Here is a 19801-nt window from a genome sequence, read left to right on the forward strand (position 1 = left end):
TAGTAACCCTTCATCCTTTTATCAACAGTGTTTCTTAACTTCATATCTCTCTGTAAACTATATCCTAACCTTTTATCTCTCGGTATACTGTTTTCATAGATTTCAATGATGATCATTTATAAATGATTTTAAAATCTTTATTAACAACCCTAACCTCTTTCTGAAGATTCTGTTTCACATACGTATCTGTTTGCCTAAAACTATTCTCCTCTCCCCTCTAAACTGGTCAGCCTCATTAAATTACTCTTGCTTCCCAATAGGCTAAACTCAAAAGTTAAGGCTCATTTATTTCTTCTTCCTTTATCTTCTGTATCTAGTCACAAAATGTTATTGATTCATATTGGAGTGCTCCCAGACTCTGTTCTTGAATCTATTCTCTACATTCACTCCCCAAGTGATTGTATTGGTCCCACAGAATCTAAATGCTAAACTCCTAAATTTGTATCTCCAATCAAGACCAATTTCTATAGTATAAATATTTGCATTCTATACCTCACATGAATTTCTACTTGGATATCTAACAGGTACATCCAAACTTAACACATCCAAACTTAACACATCCAAAACAGAACTCTTTATCCTTCTCACCAAACAATGTCATTTGATGGTGATGCCCTTCTTTTAGTTAATTGGATCAAAAATTTGGATTTATTCTTGTCCTCTCTCTTTCTTATATGTCTCATATCAAATCTTTCACAAAACATTCATGTTAGTTCTTCAAAATATATACACAATCTAACCATTTCTCATCACCTTCGTTGCCGTCACCCTGGTTCTAGCCTCTATCATCTTTTGTCTGGCTCACCACCGTGCTTCCTATCAGTCTGTTCTTAGAATAACAACCAAAGTGATCATGTTCAAATAAAAGTTAGATTATATCCAATTTTTGCTAAAATCCTCTAATGGATTAAGATCACTCAGATTAAATGCCAAAATCTTTAAAATTATTTACGAAGACCTTCCCCCAAACTTTTGATCTCTTTTCCATCACTCTCTCCACTCCAAGCACCCTATACTCCTTACTATTCAATGAAAATGTCAGACACACTGACCTTTCACTTGGGACCTTTGTACTGATTCTGGAACACTCTTCACAAATATCTACCTAGTGAAATACCTCACCTCCTTCAAGAATTTGCTGGTCTGTTACCTTCTCAATGAGTCTTATTTAGCCTGATCACCCTATTTAAAATTGCAAAATGTCTCCTGACTCTGGCATTTTAATCTTCCTTTACTCTGCTCTATTTCCCCCATAGTACTAAATCATTTTCAAATATATAATTATTTAGTGGGTTTTTTCTTTATTGTCTCTATCATTTCCCCTCTAGAATTTTTTTTTCTCTTTTTAAAAGATGTTTATGGGTCATATACAAAATAAAGAAAACCTTATATGTCACAAACATACACTATGTATAGCAATAAATACCTGGGGGGCCAGCACACCCCTCCTGGACAAAAACTTAGCAATAAATACTGCACGGGGCTATGCCCCCTACTCCAGGCCCAGCTTGCTCAGGTTGACCCTAACTGCTGACAGCAAGAGTCAGTTGCCAGATCCCTAGATCTTTATCACCAGTCCCCCACCTCAACACACCCAACCCCAGGGTACTTTCCCTAGGCGGGGCAGGTCGAGTCTGCTCAACCTGCCCCAACCCACCCTCTCAGTGCAGGGAGAGCAGCAGAGCTGGACACACTAGCGAGCACCAGTCCTGGTGTCTCAGTAGCTGGGAAGAAGCTTTCAGTACCCACTCCTGTTTGGTTCAGGAAGTGGAAGAGATGGGGAGAAGGACAAGGCAAGGCACGAGCTCACTATTTGGGCCAAAGCCCAACTGGGACCACCCAGAACAGGGAGCTCTCCTAGGGAGTCGGGGATGTGCTCGCCACCAGCCATCTTGGACTCGAGGGACACCCAAGGTAGCAAGGCTGCCTCCCCAGGCATGGTGGACATTTGTGCGGCTGGCCCAGACCCAGGACACACTCAGACCAAAACAGGACAGGCATGGCAGTCTCTCTGGCATGCTTCTGACTCAGCTCAGCAGCACCTTGTTTGTCCTCCACTCTCCCCACCTGCACCCAAACCACTGACAGTCAAGAAAAAGGGGAAAAGGTGCCCAAAAGAATTACTCAGTGGCTTCTGGGGAAAAATATCATTAATGGGTTGTTTCCTTTCACCAAACCACGGCCTAAAAAACATAGCTTATAAGATCCCAGAGTGGAAATGGTGCTTCAGGGTGCCGCTGAATCTTCCCAGTTGGGAGCCTGGAGCACTAGCCTCTGGGTCTCTCCAGAGAGACAGCGGTTGGCCAACCACCAGTCGGAAAACAGCACAGCAGATCAGAGCCATGAGCCTGAGCACCGATACCATGGGGGCTGCTGCTGACATGCTGAAGGGAGAAAAGTCGGCACCCCACCCCCACCCCCAAGCTAGGACAGCAGCCAAGTCTCCCTACCTTCACACATGGTGGCACCTACCCTGAAGCAGCAGCCAGGGGCCCTGGGGGATTCTCCGCCACCGTATTCTTTGGGCAGGAGCTGACCTGTTCCTGCTGGGTTTTTCTCTGAAATCTGTGTCCCGGCTGTCATAAGGAGGGAGCTGGGGCAGGGGCAAGGTAAAAGGAAAGACACATTATGGTTTACTTAGTGGACAAGTGTGGGTGATTTGGCCTCAGTCAAAGCCCATCATTCACTGCCCCACTAGAATTTAAGCTCCACAAGGGAGTTTGTTTAGTCACTGCGGCATATAGAATAGCCTCTGTCATGCACATACTCTGATAATTATCTAATGAATGAATAATTCTTTCTGTGTAATGTATTGCTACTACAACTATCATATTCCAGAGATGTGCCACTAGCTACATGTAGCTATTTAACTTTCAGTTAATTAAAATATTTATACAGTTAAAAATTCAGTCTCCTAATAACAGTTGCCACATTTCAAGTGCTCAATAGCTACACGTCTCTAGTGGCCACCATATTCAACATCTTCGATATAGAGCCTTTGCATTATTGCCAAGAATTCTATGAGCTAATGCTATTCTTAATATTATAAGAATAACTAATCTCCTTGCAGCTTTCTCTCTGAACTTCAGTGTATGCATTGTATATTTCTGTCAGCTTCAACTTCCTAAATTGTTACTTAGATCATGTGAGTAGTATATAGTATTAGAACACAGTGAGAATATTGGAGTCTAGAAAGATTTTGTTTAAATCCCAGCATGGTATTTGAGAACTAATTTGAATTACTTTGTCTTAGTTTCCTTAAATGTAAAATGGGGATAATAATGTCTTCTTTGCAAGGTGTTTCTATTACACAATGTATCTATTGCAGAAAAAAATTTGTGTTGAACAAAATCATGAACCAAAAACAACAAGGCTTTTTGGAAACTAGGTCTAGGGAAGACCATTCAAAATCCATACAACTTTATAATCAGAGCACTAAAATTAAAAATGCCGTATCAATTGAAAAGTCATGTTAAATTTTAAGAAATAAAAATTATAATAGTAAAAGTAAATATAAATATAAGGCTTTATAACCACAAAAAAGATCAGGACTCAATTAGAGTTTAAAATGAACCCAATCTGACTAGGTCTAAGGTAAATTGGAATGCAAGTAAAAGATGATAGTGTGTGTACTCAAAGCCTTCAGCTGCTGTATGAGATAAAAAAGGTAGAGAGGTTTATTATGACTAGAACCTAAATTTTCTCATAGCCTGAATCAGCCTCTCTGGATAGCTTATTTAGACAGGCTGGACTCCTGGAGTCCAAAATGGGAATGAGGCCTTATAATTCCCTATAGCTTGGTGTAGTACCAGTATACATCTCAGACCATGGTGGGCTGATAATTAAAAAGTACTGGTAGAGTCCCTTGAGGATCTGAAGGGGAATATATAGCTATATATAAATTATATATATATTTATATATATCTATAAAATATATATATATATTTATATGGAACTGTTAAACTCCCCCATCTGGGAAACCATGGTTACTCTCCCAACCGTTGAGGACTTCAAATAAGCCAAGCCCTGGATTTTGAGGCTTGCTCTTATGAAACTCATTTCTGTAGAGGAGAAGCTAAGACTACCCATAATGAGCTAAGAGTGGCTTCCAGGAAGCCTCTGCGTTGCTTAAATGTGGCCTCTCTCTATCTCAGCTCAACTCTGTAAAGAAAATCATTGCCCTCCCCCCATGTGGTACAAGCCATTCAGGGAAGAAAATCTCCCTAACAATGTGGGGAATGAGTCTGGCCCTGGCACCCTGGGATTGACAATGCCTTCCTGACCAGAGGTGAGGGAAAAGTATAATAAAATATGGCATCAGTGGCCAAGAGAGATCAAATGGGGTCAAGAGGCTCTTCTGGAGGCTGCTCTTATGTAAGGTTCAATTAGATAGTGCTAATTGCCATGATTTGCTAAACTTAACACCTTGGGCTGGAACTGAGACTCTGAAGGTTTTATGTACTAGGTTTGCCTTCCTGGAACATACAATTTCCAGAGGGTTCCTAGGTCAAATAAATCCTGAAACCCAGAAGGACCAGCCTCTCCAGAATTATCAATTAATTACACCCCCTATTCTTTAGTGTGGATACCCCTTCTCAACATGAAAAAGTCAGAACAGTCATTCCTCTAAGATCCCTGCAGATTGGGAGAAGGATTAAAGGAGAAGGAGGAGGTGTAACAGAAAATGAGATTTAACAAATGAGTATGGCTGCTGAATAATTATATTAATATTCCTTCTAGCCTCCAGTGTTTTGGAGTAGCTAGAAGGAAAAATCTGAGATGATGGAATGGTAGCCCATGACAAACTCTGGGATCTGTTCTGTAACTACTTGTTTAAGTGTGCTTTGAAAATTATTACTTTTTTCTTTCTTTGCTTTGTATATATGTTATTTTAAACAGTATAAAAAGTTTAAAAATAAAAATAAATATAAGACTTTAAAAATTATGTAGAAGTATCTGGATGGAAGGAGTACATCTAGAGGAAAGCAGTACAGAGTTATAAAGTTATAGAATCAAGGGAAATATCCATAAACATCAGGGAAAACCCTTGCAGTAAGCACTTCTAAGACAGAGTTTGTGACCAAATTCTAGCCAAGAGGAAGAATGAGGGATGAGTGGGCACTGTAGACTAGTTCTGTATTTCTCTGGTTTGCTGCCTAGAGTTGTTAGTGTACCTTCCCCTCAGCTGCTGTTATTAAGTAGTTATAGAGTTTTCTGTTGGTATTCCATTTAAATCCCCCTTACCAGCTGGTTTAACTGTATCCAGCTGCTGTGGGACCTGTTTGCTAACAACTCACATTGTGCTCTTATCTGGAGACTTATTCTTAGATGAATAGAAACCACCTCCCCCACTTACTACTGTCAGTCTTCAGCCAGGGACTGACTGATGTAGGAGTACAGAAGTCCAGTCCACTTGCCTCAAAGTTGGAACAATTCTAGTGCAAGTCATGCTTCAGAGCTTCTGATGGGCTTAAGCTAAAGCTGTGTCCTTCCTTAGTTACATCTGTTGCCCTATCCTCTTCTAACTCTCTTCTCTTTCTAATTCCTTCAGTTGTTCATGTGCACTCAAATCCCTCTTTCTAGTTCTGATTCTTGGGAGCTTGCCCTAAAATAATACTGTCTAACATTAACATGTTGGGAAAAATCATATATGAACCAATATTTTCTGAGTGTAACAGAACACTTTATAAAGTTCCCAGCAGAGTTCTTAGCACATAGTAAAAGGTAAATTACTAGTAGCCATGATGAACATGATAAAATAATTGGTGTTGGTAGTAATATCACTCTCTCCTCAAAAATTTTCAATTTCGTGACATGACCTCATGACATTTCAGATATATACACCTTTGGTTTAAACTTACCTTTCCTACTTATTTTTACACTGCTGCCATGCCCTAAACTGCTGTTTTTCTACCAATTTAGAATTCCTTCTACTTTTCTCTCCATCTGTCCTAATCCCATTTACTTTCTAGGATTCATTTGACTTGTATCATTTCTAAGTATTTTAACCCATTGGGCTATTTCCCTGCTCTATTCTGTCACACTTTCATTATAAGAATTCTATTATATCTCAACCCTATCAAATATTATAAGAAAAACAGTTTACACATGGACTTCAAATGGTATTCAAAGTGTTTTCTAATATAGTTTCTCTCTTATAAAATGACTATGGACTTTTAGGAACTTTTTATGAACTTCATGATTTTAATATTTTTAATTGTTGAGAAGTATTTTAAGCTCTTGTAGGTCATTGAAGAGATTAAAATATGTTTTAGAGTAAACTTCAGTCTTTTATTGAAGATAATTATGTATAGACGTTTTATTCTACATGTAAGGGTATATGAAAGTTTAATTCTACTCAGTCCTAAATTATACCATCTGAATATTTATCATTTGTTCTTAATTTATGTGTTTACAAAATGTCATTTCATCTTGGTATTATGTTTTTCTCACCCTATTTTACATTTAATATATTGTCTTGAAATTTCACTGACACTTTATGTTTTTCAATAAAGTGCAAAATACGCAAAAGCCTTAGTGGTTTAAATAACTTAAATTGTAATCTTCCTCCCTATAGATTACCGTCACAATGGTCGAGATCTTCAGAGCTCAACATTATCAGTGCCAGAACAAATAATGTCATCAAACCATTGTTCACCATCAGGGTCTTCTCACCGAGGAGATGCTATAGGAAGGACTAGATCGTGGTCACCCAGTGTCCCTCCTCCACAAAGGTAAGATAGCATATGTATTTTATTTGTAGGAGGTCACTTCAGGCCTTCCTCTAGTAAAGTATCATTAATAGTTTCTAAATAAAATAAATTATTGTGGAAAAAATGTTCTCTAAAGAAAAATAAAGATGCTGTTCAAACACCTGTGTGATGAAAGTTACTTTGTATCTTTGGATAAGCTATGTATTATTTTAATGTAACTTTCGTAAATCCCAGACAAACCATTTTCAAAATCATTAAGGATAAGCTTTTGACCACATGTTAATTGAGCATATCTTGCTAGAATGAATTAATTATACTAAACAATGATTTAAATATCAAAAACTTCAGAAATAGGAAAAATAAACATTTATGGGTCTTTAAAATTATGAATAATCAGAAGAATAAAAATGAATGCATGGGCATGGAGAAGAATGCTTCAGAAAGTGTGCAGCTCCAAGTCTTATTATGCCTGGTTCAAATCTCTGATCAACCTTGTTAACTTTAGAAAGACTTAATGGAGTAAAGACCGTGGAAATAGTGTGTTGGGACTAACAAGAAACTGTGAATAATTCGCAATTCATGTACTTGCAGTATTTAAGAAAATTTGGCCTTTTAGGATAACAGCTTTGTAACTCCTATTTTAAATGAGTAATTGCGTTGGTTTTAGACATAGGGTTTTTAATTGAAATTTTGCTAATTTTTTAATGCACGGTATTAGCTCATATAAGAGAAATTTAAATAATTTTATTTATAAATTTAATATATTTGATTTATAGGGACTATTAAGCACTTAAAAATGGTTGGCTTAATTTTAAAGTTGAAGAAATTAAAATGAAGATATATAGGTTTATAAATAGTTCTATCGTTTGAAGAAATTGAATTAAGATTGTAAATTTAATAAAAATTATTTGGTATTCTGAAAAATGACTGCCAAAATATGGAAGTCAAAAAAATAGAATAATAAAAATTGTAATCTTAAATTTAAAATGTACAAAAGAACTAAGTTTTAAATTTGTACCTTTAATAAATTAAATCCTTGCTGATTAAAAATATAAAAGAGTGCATCCGTTTTAAAACAAGGAAAGAAAATTTGAACACTCAATATAGAAGCTACCCATAAGTTTTAGAAGAGATACAGCTGCATATAATTAAATAGAAAAACCATAATTTTGGGAGCTTAGCTTTAAAATGTTCATTTTATCATGAAAAACAGATGTATGGAGATAGGCAATCCAGGGCAAGAATGGTAACTCAAAAACATCATAATTGATCAATTATACAGACTTCAGTTTAGATTTTAAGAAACATTAACAATCATGATCCCCAGACAAGATCCATCAATATATTGTTTACGTGCAACATGCTAAAAATAAAAGAACATAGAGAATATGAAAACAAAGCATGAAAAAATATGGTAGACATAAATAAAATTTAAAAATAGGGTCAAAATTTCAATCAGAAAAAAATTAAATTCAATGTCAAAAAATGTCATAAAGGACAAAGAAAGATGTTATATTCAAGAAAAAGTGAGCACTAAATCTAAAATTTATAATCAGTACTACTACTTTGAACAGTTTGTGCTTTGAACAGAGGATCCTGGCAAGGGGTCAAACTCTAGCCTACACTCTGCTCAGTTGTATACCCAAAAGGTCAGAGCTGAATGTAGCAAGACTTTCCAATCTGCTCTAAGGCACTGTAAAGGCTAATGAAAGCCTGGGTATAATGACCTGGAACAAATTCGTTATTTACACTTGGATAAGTAGCAAAATTGATCACAAGGAACACTTTCGTAAATCCCAGACAAACCATTTTCTGTGAATACTATGAAGCACAGTTACAAAGCAATAAGAAGGATAGTTTTTAAAATCCATGGAAATTATCCACAAAATTGCTAAATAATTTTTGGTTATGGAGGAAATAATTAGGGCAATTATGAAATATCAGGATTGAATAGCAATGAAAATGCTGTAAACACTTGTGGGATAAAGCAATTTTTAGGACATTTTTACCTTAAAACATATTCACCAGAAAATGAGAAAGATTGAAAATGATGAGCTAAATAAGCACTAAATATAAGAATTTAAGTAAAGAAGAGAGAAAAAGAAAAGGAATAATAAAGATGAGAAAAATCAATAAAATTGAGATAAAAGGAAATACAGAAGGAGAAAGAGAAAAACATAAAAAGAGAGTATGTGCTAAATAGACCAAAAGCTAATTATTTGAAAAGAATGAAATAATAGGCACCATTACATTAGAAAAAAAAGTATATAAAGACAAAAAGAGACATTTAAATTAAAGCAATGAAAAAGGGAAACTACGGATTTAAAAAAGATTTTAAAAATAAACAATTTATGAAATTATTACATTTGTTAATTTAAATGAATGGTTATATTTCTGAAAAATATAAAATATCAAATTTGTCATAAGAAGTAGAAAAGTTAAATAAACCAACAGTTAGTAAAATGCTTGAAATCATAATAAAAAACCAGCCCTCCTGGGTAGGCCACAGTGGCTCAGCAGGCAGAATTCTTGCCTGCCATGCCAAAGACCCCAGTATGATTCCCGGTGCCTGCCCGTGTAACAAAAAAAAACAAAAACAATGAAACAAATAAACAAACAAAACCAGCCCTCTCCTCACTGCAATCAAAGAAAAGAAATCCAGACTAAGAAGTTGTTATGGGTCAATTTTAACTTAGCTTTCAAGAACAGATAATCTCTCTGTTATATAGCTTGTTCGAGAAACAGAAAGAAGAAAAACTCTGACTCTTTTTCTAAAGTTAATGCACAACATTAGTTCCAAACCTTATAGTACAAGGAAATATGATAAACCCAGTTCAGTTAAAAATGTAGGTATGAAAATTGTGTATTGACTAGCTAAATCTATGAATTAAAAAGCAGAGTGGTTAGACACCAAAAAATTTGCTGTGATAGTTTATCACAGTACTGGACTAAGAGGAAAAGACAACTTAATAGAAGCAGAAAAGAATTTTGTTATAAGCAATTCATATTCACATTACTCAGGAAACTAGGAATAAAACTACCTACATGTAGTAAAGGCTATATACCAAAATCCTGCAGTAAACATTGTGGTTGATGGAAACATTTTAGAGGCATTCACGTTAATATCAGAAATTAGAGATGGATGCCCATTATTGTTGTCACTGTTTAAAATAGAACTTCAAGTTCTTATGAGAAAAGAAGAAGAAATAAGCAGTGTAGGACTGGAAAACAAGTGGTGAAAACTATCATTATTTGTTAAATGATTTGGTTATCTACATAGACACCCCAATATAATCAAAATACTATTGAAAGTAATATGGGAGTTCTGGCAAATTGCTGACCATAAGATCAATTTATGAAAGATGAATAAAAAATATTTAGAATATATAATAGGACAGAAAACACTATTCCCAAAAGCAGAACAAAGTATAAAGGATCTGGAAATAAATCTAATAATTCACATGATCTTTATAGTGAAAGAAGTAAATTTTAGATAAGGAATAGTGAGAGTTATACCCTATTCCTGGGTAGAATGATTTCATGTGATAAAGCTATCAATTCTCTCCCAAATTAGTCTATAAATTTAGTATAATACTAAGAACAAAATTAACTGGAACTTTTGGTCGCTTGACAATATCACTGTAGAATTTATATGGAAAGATAAAGGTAAACAAATAAATCCCTTTTGAAAAAGAAGACAAAAATTAACACCAAGCCATAATATTTTTTTAACTTTTTTATTGTATAGTATAACATATATTCATATAAAGAAATAAAAAAGCAATACTTTTCAAAGCACACTTCAACAAGTAGTTACAGGACAGATCCCAGAGTTTGTCATGAGCTACCATATGATCCTCTCATATTTTTCCTTCTACCTGCTCCAGAATATGGGAGGCTAGAAGCCTTAAATATTTTTTTAGTACCACAATCGACTTTTTTCTTTCTTTTTTTTTTTTTTTTTTTTTTTTTTAAAGACAGAGAGAAGGAAGGAAGGATAGAAGGAAGGAAGGAAGGAAGAAAGGGAAACATTTTTAAACATTTTCTTGTTTTATTGTATTCTGTTTCTCCGTTTTTGTTACATGGGCTGGGGCCGGGAATCGAACCGAGGTCCTCCGGCATAGCAGGCAAGCACTTTGCCCGCTGAGCCACCGCGGCCCGCCCTCTTTTTTGTGAAAAATAAAATGTATACAAAAAAGCAATAAATTTCAAAGCATAGCACCACAATTAGTTGTAGAACAGATTTCAGAGTTTGACAGGAGTTACAATTCCACAATTTTAAGTTTTTACTTTTAGGTGCTCTAAGATACTGTGGACTAAAAGAGATACCAAGTTAATGATTCAGCAAACATATTCATTTGTTAAATCCTATCTTCTCTGTATAACTCTGCCATCACCTCTGATCTTTCCATCCCTCTCTTTAGGGGTGTTTTGAGCTATGGCCATTTTAACTTTTTCATGTTGGAAGGGTCTGTCACTAATATGGAGTAGGGAGATGGAACTATCTGATGTTCTGGAGAGGCTGGGCCCTCTAGGTTTCAGGACTTATCTGGTCCAGGGACCCATCTGGAGGTTGTAGATTTCTGGAAAGCTACCCTAGTGCATGGAACCTTTGTGGAATCTTATATTATTGCACTAGTTGTTCTTTAGGATTGGCTGGAATGGTCCTGGTTGAGGGTTGGCAGGTTATGATAGGTAGCAGTGTCTAGCTGAAGCTTGTGGAAGAGCAACCTCCATTGTAGCCTCTCAACTGGATTTGAACTCTCTCTGCCACTGATACTTTATTAGTTACACTTCTTTTCCCCTTTTTGGTCAGAATGGAATTGTTGATCCCATGGTGTCAGGGCCAGATTCATCTCTGGGAGTCATCTCCTACGTTGCCAGGGAGACTTTCACCCCTGGATGTCTTGTCCCATGTAGTGGGGAGGGCAATGATTTCACTTGTAGAGTTGCGCTTAGAGAGAGTTAGGCCACATCTGAGCAACAGATTAGGTCCTCCAGAAGTAACTTTTAGGCATACCTATAGGTAGACTAAGCTTCTCTGCAACCTACATAAGCTTCACAAGAGTAAGCTTCAACATCAAGGGCCTATTGATTTGGGTGTCTCTAAAGTTTGACACAGTATCAGGGGATTTCCTGATCATGAAGTTTAATAGTTCCATATTTTCTCTCCCATCTCTCAGGGGACTTTGCCAATACTTTTTGATTATCTGCTTAATATACTCTAGGATGTATCCAGGCATTACATTAGGCTATACAGGATTAAAGGACCTCTCTTATTCTGGCCTCCCTGTGTTTCAGTTGTTCAAATGAGCTATACAGATAGGTTGAGTTAGAGTATGTGCTACAGAACATTTCGGATCCAGACCAAATAAACCTTTCTTCCTTTGGTCTCAAAGAATATGTGTGGTTCTAAAATTCAGACATTGTCTTCCTTATCCCTGTGTTCTAAACTACTTTAACCCCAAATTGATAGGCTTCATTCTTCTCTCTCTCTCTCTCTCTCTCTCTCTCTCTCTATATATATATATATATATATATATATATATATATATACTACTGATATATACATATCAGTCTCTCAAAATCCTGAAATAATAATTAACTCTCCAGACTAAATGTGCCTGGTATAAAAGCTTACAATCTAGGTCCTTGATTTCTTGTAAGCATTTTCTAAAGAGACCACACGTTATTATTCTTTTATTTCTGGCTTATTTTGCCTCACCAAATGTCCCACGTTGTTCATTCACATCATTGCTTGCCTCATGACTTCATTCCTTTTTGTAGCAGTACAACATTCATTCATAAGTATAGACCAATATTCGCCAATCTACTTCTCAGTCAGTGCATCCTTCAGCCTCCTGCATTCATCAGGGATCAGATATAGTGCCCAAAGTCTACAGTCCATCAAAACTCTCAATTTTAGATAATTTCATTGTTCAAGAGAAAGAAAACCAATAAACACACCCTCACCAAATAAGAAATCTAAACCTCCTCATAATTCTTGTCCCTCCCCCCATTATTTACCCCTGCTGTTGCTGTGATAGTGCTGATGTTTTCCTTTCAAACACAGCCCATAGCATGCAATAGCAGTTTTCCCCCTCTATCCTGGACACTGTTTGTACATGAGTCATACCTTTGAAGTAGGTCTTACAAGGGCTAATTTATATTTCTAATGTTAATCAGTTGAACACATAGGTCTATCTTCAATATGATAATATTACTTATAGACCCACTAGAGAACTGCCTTCACTTCTATCTACTCCCTTGCATTGGAGTTCAACCCCATTAGCTAACCATTCACCCATCTCTAGCTTCTGTGTATCTCTAAGTCCCCTATCTTCTGTATTATAAGCCTCTGATTTTACCTTTACCATGGTCATAAAAGTGGAATCATACACTATCTATTGTTTTGTGTCTGGTTATTTCACTCAGCATTATGTCCCCAAGGCTCATCCATCTTGTCATGTGCTTCAGGACATCATTTCATCTTACTGCTGCATAATATTCCATTGTATGTCTATACTACATTTTGTTAATCTACTTGTCTGTTGCTGGGCATTTGGTTTGTTTCCATCTTTTGGCAATTGTGAATAATGCTGCTTTGAACATTGGTGTGCAAATGTCTGTTTGTGTCATTGCTTTCAACTCTTCTAGGTATATACCAAGTAGTGCTTTTGCTGGGTCATAGGGCAACTCAATATTTAGTTTCCTAAAGAACGCCAAACAGTTTTCTATAGCAGCTGCACCATTATACATTCCCACCAGCAGTGCATAAGTGTCCCAATTTCTCCACATCCCCTCCAATGTTTATAGTTTCCTGTTTGTTGTAGTCTTGATCTGCATTTCCCATATAGCCAAAAAAAATGAGCATCTCTTCATGTGCTTTTGAGCCATCTATATTTGCTCTTCAGAAAAATGCCTATTGATATTTTTAGTCCATTTTATAATTGGGTTGTTTGTTCTTTTGTTGTTGAGTTTTATGATTTCTTTGTGTATACAGGATATCAAACTTTTGTCCAATGTGTGATTTCCAAATATTTTCTCCCATTGAGTTGGTTGCCTCTTCACCTTTTTAACAAAGTCTTTTGAAGTGTAAAAGCATTTGATTTTGGGGAGTTCCCATGTATCTATTTTTTCTTTTGTGGCTTGTGCTTTGGGTATAAAGTTTAGAAAGCTACCTCCTATTACTAGGTCTTGAAGATGTTTTCCTACATTTTCTTCTAGAAGCTTTATGGTGCTAGTTCTTATATTTAGGTGTTTGATCCACTTCGAGTTAATTTTTGTATAGGGTATAAGATAGGGGTCCTCTTTCATTCTTTTGGGTATTGATATCCAGTTCTTCCATGCCCATTTACTGAAAAGACTATTTCTGTCCTAGTTCAGAGGATTTGCGGGCCTTGACAAAAATCAGTTGACCATAGATTTGGTGGTCTATTTCTGCACTCTTGATTTGATTCCATTGGTCAATGCTTCTATGTGCCAGTACCATGCTGTTCTGACCACTGAAGCCATGATAATTTAATAACAGGAAACAACAAGGCTAGTTGGAACAAAATATTCCTATTAAGTAGAAGAGATCACAATATAATTACATTTATTTACACTTACCACTTACATTTTTATGTAACTTGATGTGTGATTTTGAAGGTCTTCCAAATTAATGTGGAATGAAGGTTAGGAAAGAATAGAAAAATTAGCACATCATGTGAAGTAAAATTAAAAGCTGGATTCCTACCTTACATTCTATAGCATGACATGCTATAATCTTTTTTTTTTGATGAATTGTTTATTAGAGAAACTGCAAGTTTACAGAAAAATCATGCATAAAACACAGAGTTCTCATATACTCCCCCCTATTATTAATACATTGCATTATTATGGTACATTTGTTACAATTGACAAAATAACATTTTTATAATTGTGCTATTAACTATAATCCGTAGGTTACATTAGGATTCGTGTTTGGATTTCACAGTCCTAGGGTTTTGTTTTGCAGCACGAAAACCAGGAACAAGGCCACAGGCCTCCAGGAACATTCCGTGGGGTTAGAACAGGCTGATACTAAGGATCCGTAGTTTCAGGAAGCAGGTTTTATTTTCTATGTCCATAGGGCTCAGCTGAGTAGCCTCTGAAAGTCTGAGCCTGGAACAAAAGGCAACCTTAGCTGTTATAGACTGTATGACATGTTAAAGACAAGGTAAACAATTGGCTAATTTAAGTTGAGAATGGCCCAAAGCTGAACCGTTAAGGAGGGACCCCCACCCCAGGAATGTCTTATTTTGGCTATGTGCAGCTTCACCAGTTCCTGAAGGCTAGGGGAGGGGGTTTCCATCCCAGAAATGTGTCTTATCTCTCTCTCTTGCCTGCAGTTTTACGCCTTCCTGAAGGTCAGGAAAGGGGATTTGGGGATTTTCCATAGAGAGCACAACTGAACCAGAAAGAGGGGGAGGCCTGCCTGCTACAGTTTGATTTGCTTTGTTTAACTTTTATTCTGGTAACATATTTACAACCTAAATTTCTCCCCTTTTAATCACATTCAAATGTATGTATATAATTAAGAGCTGCTAATTTAATTCACAATGTGTACTACTATCATTACCATTTAAGAAAACTTTTCCATCATTCCAAATAGAAATTCTGTTCAATTTAAGTATTAACTCTTCATTTCCTCCCCCCACTTCAGCCCCTTTAAATTACATTCTAGTTTCTGACTCTATGAATTTGTTTATTCTAATTATTTCATATCAATGATATCATACAATATTTGTTCTTTTGTGTCTGGCTTATTTCACTCAACATTATGTCTGTAAGGTCCATCTACGTTGTCGCATGTATCAGAATTTCATTTATTTTAATGGCTGAAGAATATTCCATTCTGTGTACATATCACATTTTGGTTATTCATTGATTGGTTGATGGATACTCAATTGTTTCCATCAATTGTAAGTGAGCCTCAGTGTGGAAATATCTGTTCAGTCCCTGTTTTAGTTCGCTAGAGCTGCTGGAATGTAAAACACCAGAAATGGATGGGTTTTTAAAAAGGGGATTTATTTAGTTACATATTTACAGTTCTTCAGAGGGTAGGCAGCTGACTTTTCTTTGGCTTTCTCTATCACATGGGAAGGCAACATCTGCTGGTCTTCCCTCCTGGTGTCTAGGTTCATCCCTGGGGGAATTCCTTTCTGCTTCTTCAAACCTCTAGGTCTGGTTGTGCTAGCCTGTGCTGGAATCTCTTCTAACTTCTCTTTTCTAAGCCTCTAGTTAATTAAGTTAATGGTTACTCATTGTGGGAGACACTCCCCTTAGCCCACCTCAGATGTAATCAGCCAGAGATGAATTTCATACGCTGATAACTTAAGTCCACAGCAACAGAACAACAGGGCACAATCACCTGGCCAAATTGAAACTAATTACCACAGTCCCTGTATTCAATTCTTATGGGTATATATATATAGAAGTGTGATTGCCGAACATAAAGGTACTTCTTTCCTTAACTTTTTGTAGAACCACCAAATTGTTTTCCACAGCAAGCTGCACCATTTTACATTCCTTCCAAAAATGTATGTGTTATTTCTCCATATACTCACCAACACCTGTAATTTTCCATTTTTTGAATAGTAGCCATTCTATTGGGTGTGAAATGGTTTCTCATTGTGGTTTGAATTTGCATTTCCCTTTAGGCTGATTATGTTGAGTGTCTTATGTTGAGTGCTTTTGGCCATTGGTATATTTTCTTTGGATAAATATCTATTAAAATCTTTTGCCTATTTTCAATTGTGTTGATTGTCTTCTTATTTTTGAATTATAGGATTTCTTTATATATTCTGCATATTGGACCCTTTTTGGATATGTGGTCCCCAAAGTTTTCTCCCATTGTGTAGATTATTGCTTTATTTTCATGATAAAGTCCTATGGTGCATAAAAGTTTTTGGTGAGGTCCCATTTAACTATTTTTTCTTTTAGTGCTTGTGCTTTGAGTGTAAGGTCTATAGAACCATTGCCTAACACAAGGTCCTGAAGAAGCCTCCCTATGTTTTCTTCTAGGAGTTTTATAATTCCAGTTTTTATATTTAGGTGATTGATTCACTTTAGTTGTCTTTTGTATTTGGTAAGAAGGGGTACCCAGCTTCATTCTTTTGCATATGGACATCCATTTTCCCAGTGCTATTTGATGAAGAAAGTATTCTTTCCCAGCCAAGAGTGAACTTGGCACCCTTGTCAAAAGTCAGTTGACCAGGGTGGGCCACAGTGGCTCAGTGGCAGAATTCTCACCTGCCATGCTGGAGACCCAGGTTCGATTCCTTGTGCCTGCCCATGATAAAAAAAAAAAAAAAAAAAAACACATAAAATTTAAAATAAATAAATAAATAAAAATTAAAAAGATAAAGAAAAAAATCAGTTGACCATAAATCTGAGGCTTGGTTTCTACACTCTCAATGTAATTCCATTGGTCTATATGTCTGTTCTTGTGCCAGTACCATTTTGTTTTGATTACTGTGGCTTTATAGTCAGTTTTAAGATTAGGAAGTGTGACTCCTCCAATTTTGTTCTTCTTTTCCAAGATGGCTTTAGCTCTTTGGAGCCACTTACCCTTCCGTATAAATCTTATGATTGGCTTTTCCATTTCTACAAAGAAGGCTGTTGGAATTTGTATTGGTTTGCATTGAATCTGTAAATAACTTTGGGTAGAATTGACATCTTGACAATATTTAGTCTTCTAATTCATGAACATAGAATCCCCTTCCATTTACTTAAGGCTTCTTTGATTTCTTGTAGCAATGTGTTAAACCTTTTCACATGTAAGTCCTTAATATCCTTGGTTAAATTTAGTCCTAGATATTTGACTCTTTTAGTTGCTATTATAAATGGATATTTTTCTTGATATCTTCTTCAGATGACTCATTACTAGTATATAGAAATGCTACTTGTCTTTTGCATGCTGATTTTGTAACCCACAACTTTGCTGACTAGCTTTGGTATGATTTTTCAGAATTTTATGTTTATAGGATCATGTCATCTACAAATCATGTCATCATCTAATTTGGATGCCTTTTATTTCTTTTTCTTGCCTAATTGTTCTGGCTAGAACTTCCAGTATGATGTTGAATGTTATTACATTCAACAGTGACAATGTCATCCTTGTCTTGTTCCTGATTCTAGGGGGAAATAATTTAGTCTTTGACCATTAAGTATGATGTTAACTGTAGGTTTTTTCATATATGCCCTTTATCTTGTTGAGGAAGTTTTCTTCTATTCCCAGTATTAAAAGTGTGTGTGTATTTAATCAATAAGCAGTGCTGGATTTTGTCAAATGCCTTTATGCATCAATTGATATGATCATGTGTTTCTTTCTCTTCATTAATGTGGTATATTATGTTAACTAATTTTCTTGTTGAACCACCCTTGCATACTGGGAATAAATCTTACTTAATCAAAATGTATACTTCTTTTAATATGCTGTTGGATTTGGTTTGCTAGTATTCTCTTAATGAGTTTTGCATCTATATTCATAAGAGATATTTGTCTAAATTTTTTCCTTTTGGCATCTTTATCTGAATTTGGTACGAGGGTGATATTGGCTTCATATAATAAGTTAGGGAGTGTTTATTCTTCAGTTTTTTGGAGGAGTTTGAGCAGGGTTGGTGTTAATCTTCTTGGAATATTTGGTAAAATTTCCTGCGAAGCTATCTAGTCCTTGGCTTTCCTTTGTTGGGTGGCTTATTATTACTAGTTCAATCTCTTTTCTAGTTATTGGTTTGTTTAGAGTTTCTATTTCTTCTTGAGTCAGTGTAGGTAGTTTACATGCTTCTAGTAATGTGTCCATTTCACCTAGGTTTTCCAATTTGTTGGTATACTATTGTTCATAGAATCCTTGTATTGTCTTTTTTTTTTTTTTTTTTTTTTTTCCTGCATGGGCAGGCACCGGAAATTGAACCTGGGTCTCTGGCAGGGCAGGCAAAGTCCTGTTTTTAATTTCAATAGAATCAGTAGTGATGCCCCTTTTAATTTCTGATTTTGGTTATTAGTTTCCTCTCTCCTTTTTTTTCTTTATCAATCTCGCTAAAGGCTTGGTAATTTTATTGATCTTTTCAAAGAACCAACTTTTGGTTTTTCATTCTTTATTTCATTTAACTCCTCCCTAATCTTTGTTATTTCCTCCCTTCTGCTCACTTTGGGTTTAGTTTGCTCTTCTTTTTATAGGTCCTCCAATTGTGAAATTAGATATCCAACTTAAGGATCTTTCTTCATTTTAAATGTAAGCATTTAGAGCTATAACTTTCCCTGTCAGCTGCAACTCATAAGTTTTTGTATGTTTTGTTTTCATTTTTTGTTCCCCTTGAGACATTTCCTCACTTTCCTGTACTTCCTTCTTTGACCCACTGTTTGTTAAAAGCGTACATTTTAAAATTTCCACATATTTGTGAATTTTCCATTTTTTCCTGATTTATTGATTTCTAACTTCATTCTGTTGTGACTGGAGAAGATACAGTGTATAGTTTCAATATTTTTGAATTTATTGAGACTTGTTTTGTGACCTAAGATATGGTCTATCCTGGAGAATGTTCCATACACATTAGAGATAAGGTATGTTCTGCTACTATTGTGTGAAGCATTCTATATATGTTATTAGGTCTAGTAGATTTAGAGTATCATTCAAGTCTTCTATTTCCTTATTGATCGTCTGTCTAGACATTTCTATCTATATTGAAAGTGGCATATTAAAATCTGTAGAACCTCTAGTTCTCCCTTGAAATTCATAAATATTTTATTCGTATATTTTGAAACTCTGCTCCTTAGGTGCACATGTATTCATAATGATGTCTTCTTATGGAATTAACCCCTTTATTAGTATATAATATTCTTCATTGTCCCTTTTGATAGTTTTTGACATCAAACCTATTTTGTCTGATATTAGGCTAGCTACCCCAACTCCCTTTTATTACTACTTGCACCTGCATAGTATGTTTTTCCCATCCCTTCAGTTTCGACCTACTTATGTTTTTTTTTTTAATTTAAGGATGATCTCTTGTAAAAACTTTATCTATTTTGTCATGCTTTTTAATCTTTTTATGAAAAGGCCAAAC

The 19801-nt window shown here is 35.7% G+C and overlaps 1 protein-coding gene across 17 annotated transcripts in view; it reads left to right on the forward strand.

The window, feature by feature from the left end:
- The window catches only part of RIMS2 (regulating synaptic membrane exocytosis 2), a 757916-nt gene that overhangs the window by 484402 nt on the left and 253713 nt on the right, over positions 1-19801 (forward strand). For all 17 annotated transcript variants that reach the window (XR_013178386.1, XM_077167426.1, XM_077167432.1 and 14 more), the window contains one exon: positions 6578-6734. Coding sequence is in view for 16 of the 17 variants with exons in the window: in XM_077167426.1 (XP_077023541.1) it covers positions 6578-6734 (157 nt within the window). In the remaining variant the exon portion in view is untranslated. The remainder of the gene's footprint in view (positions 1-6577; positions 6735-19801) is intronic.

This window comes from Tamandua tetradactyla, chromosome 6 (genome assembly GCF_023851605.1).
Source record: "Tamandua tetradactyla isolate mTamTet1 chromosome 6, mTamTet1.pri, whole genome shotgun sequence".
Taxonomy (NCBI): domain Eukaryota; kingdom Metazoa; phylum Chordata; class Mammalia; order Pilosa; family Myrmecophagidae; genus Tamandua; species Tamandua tetradactyla.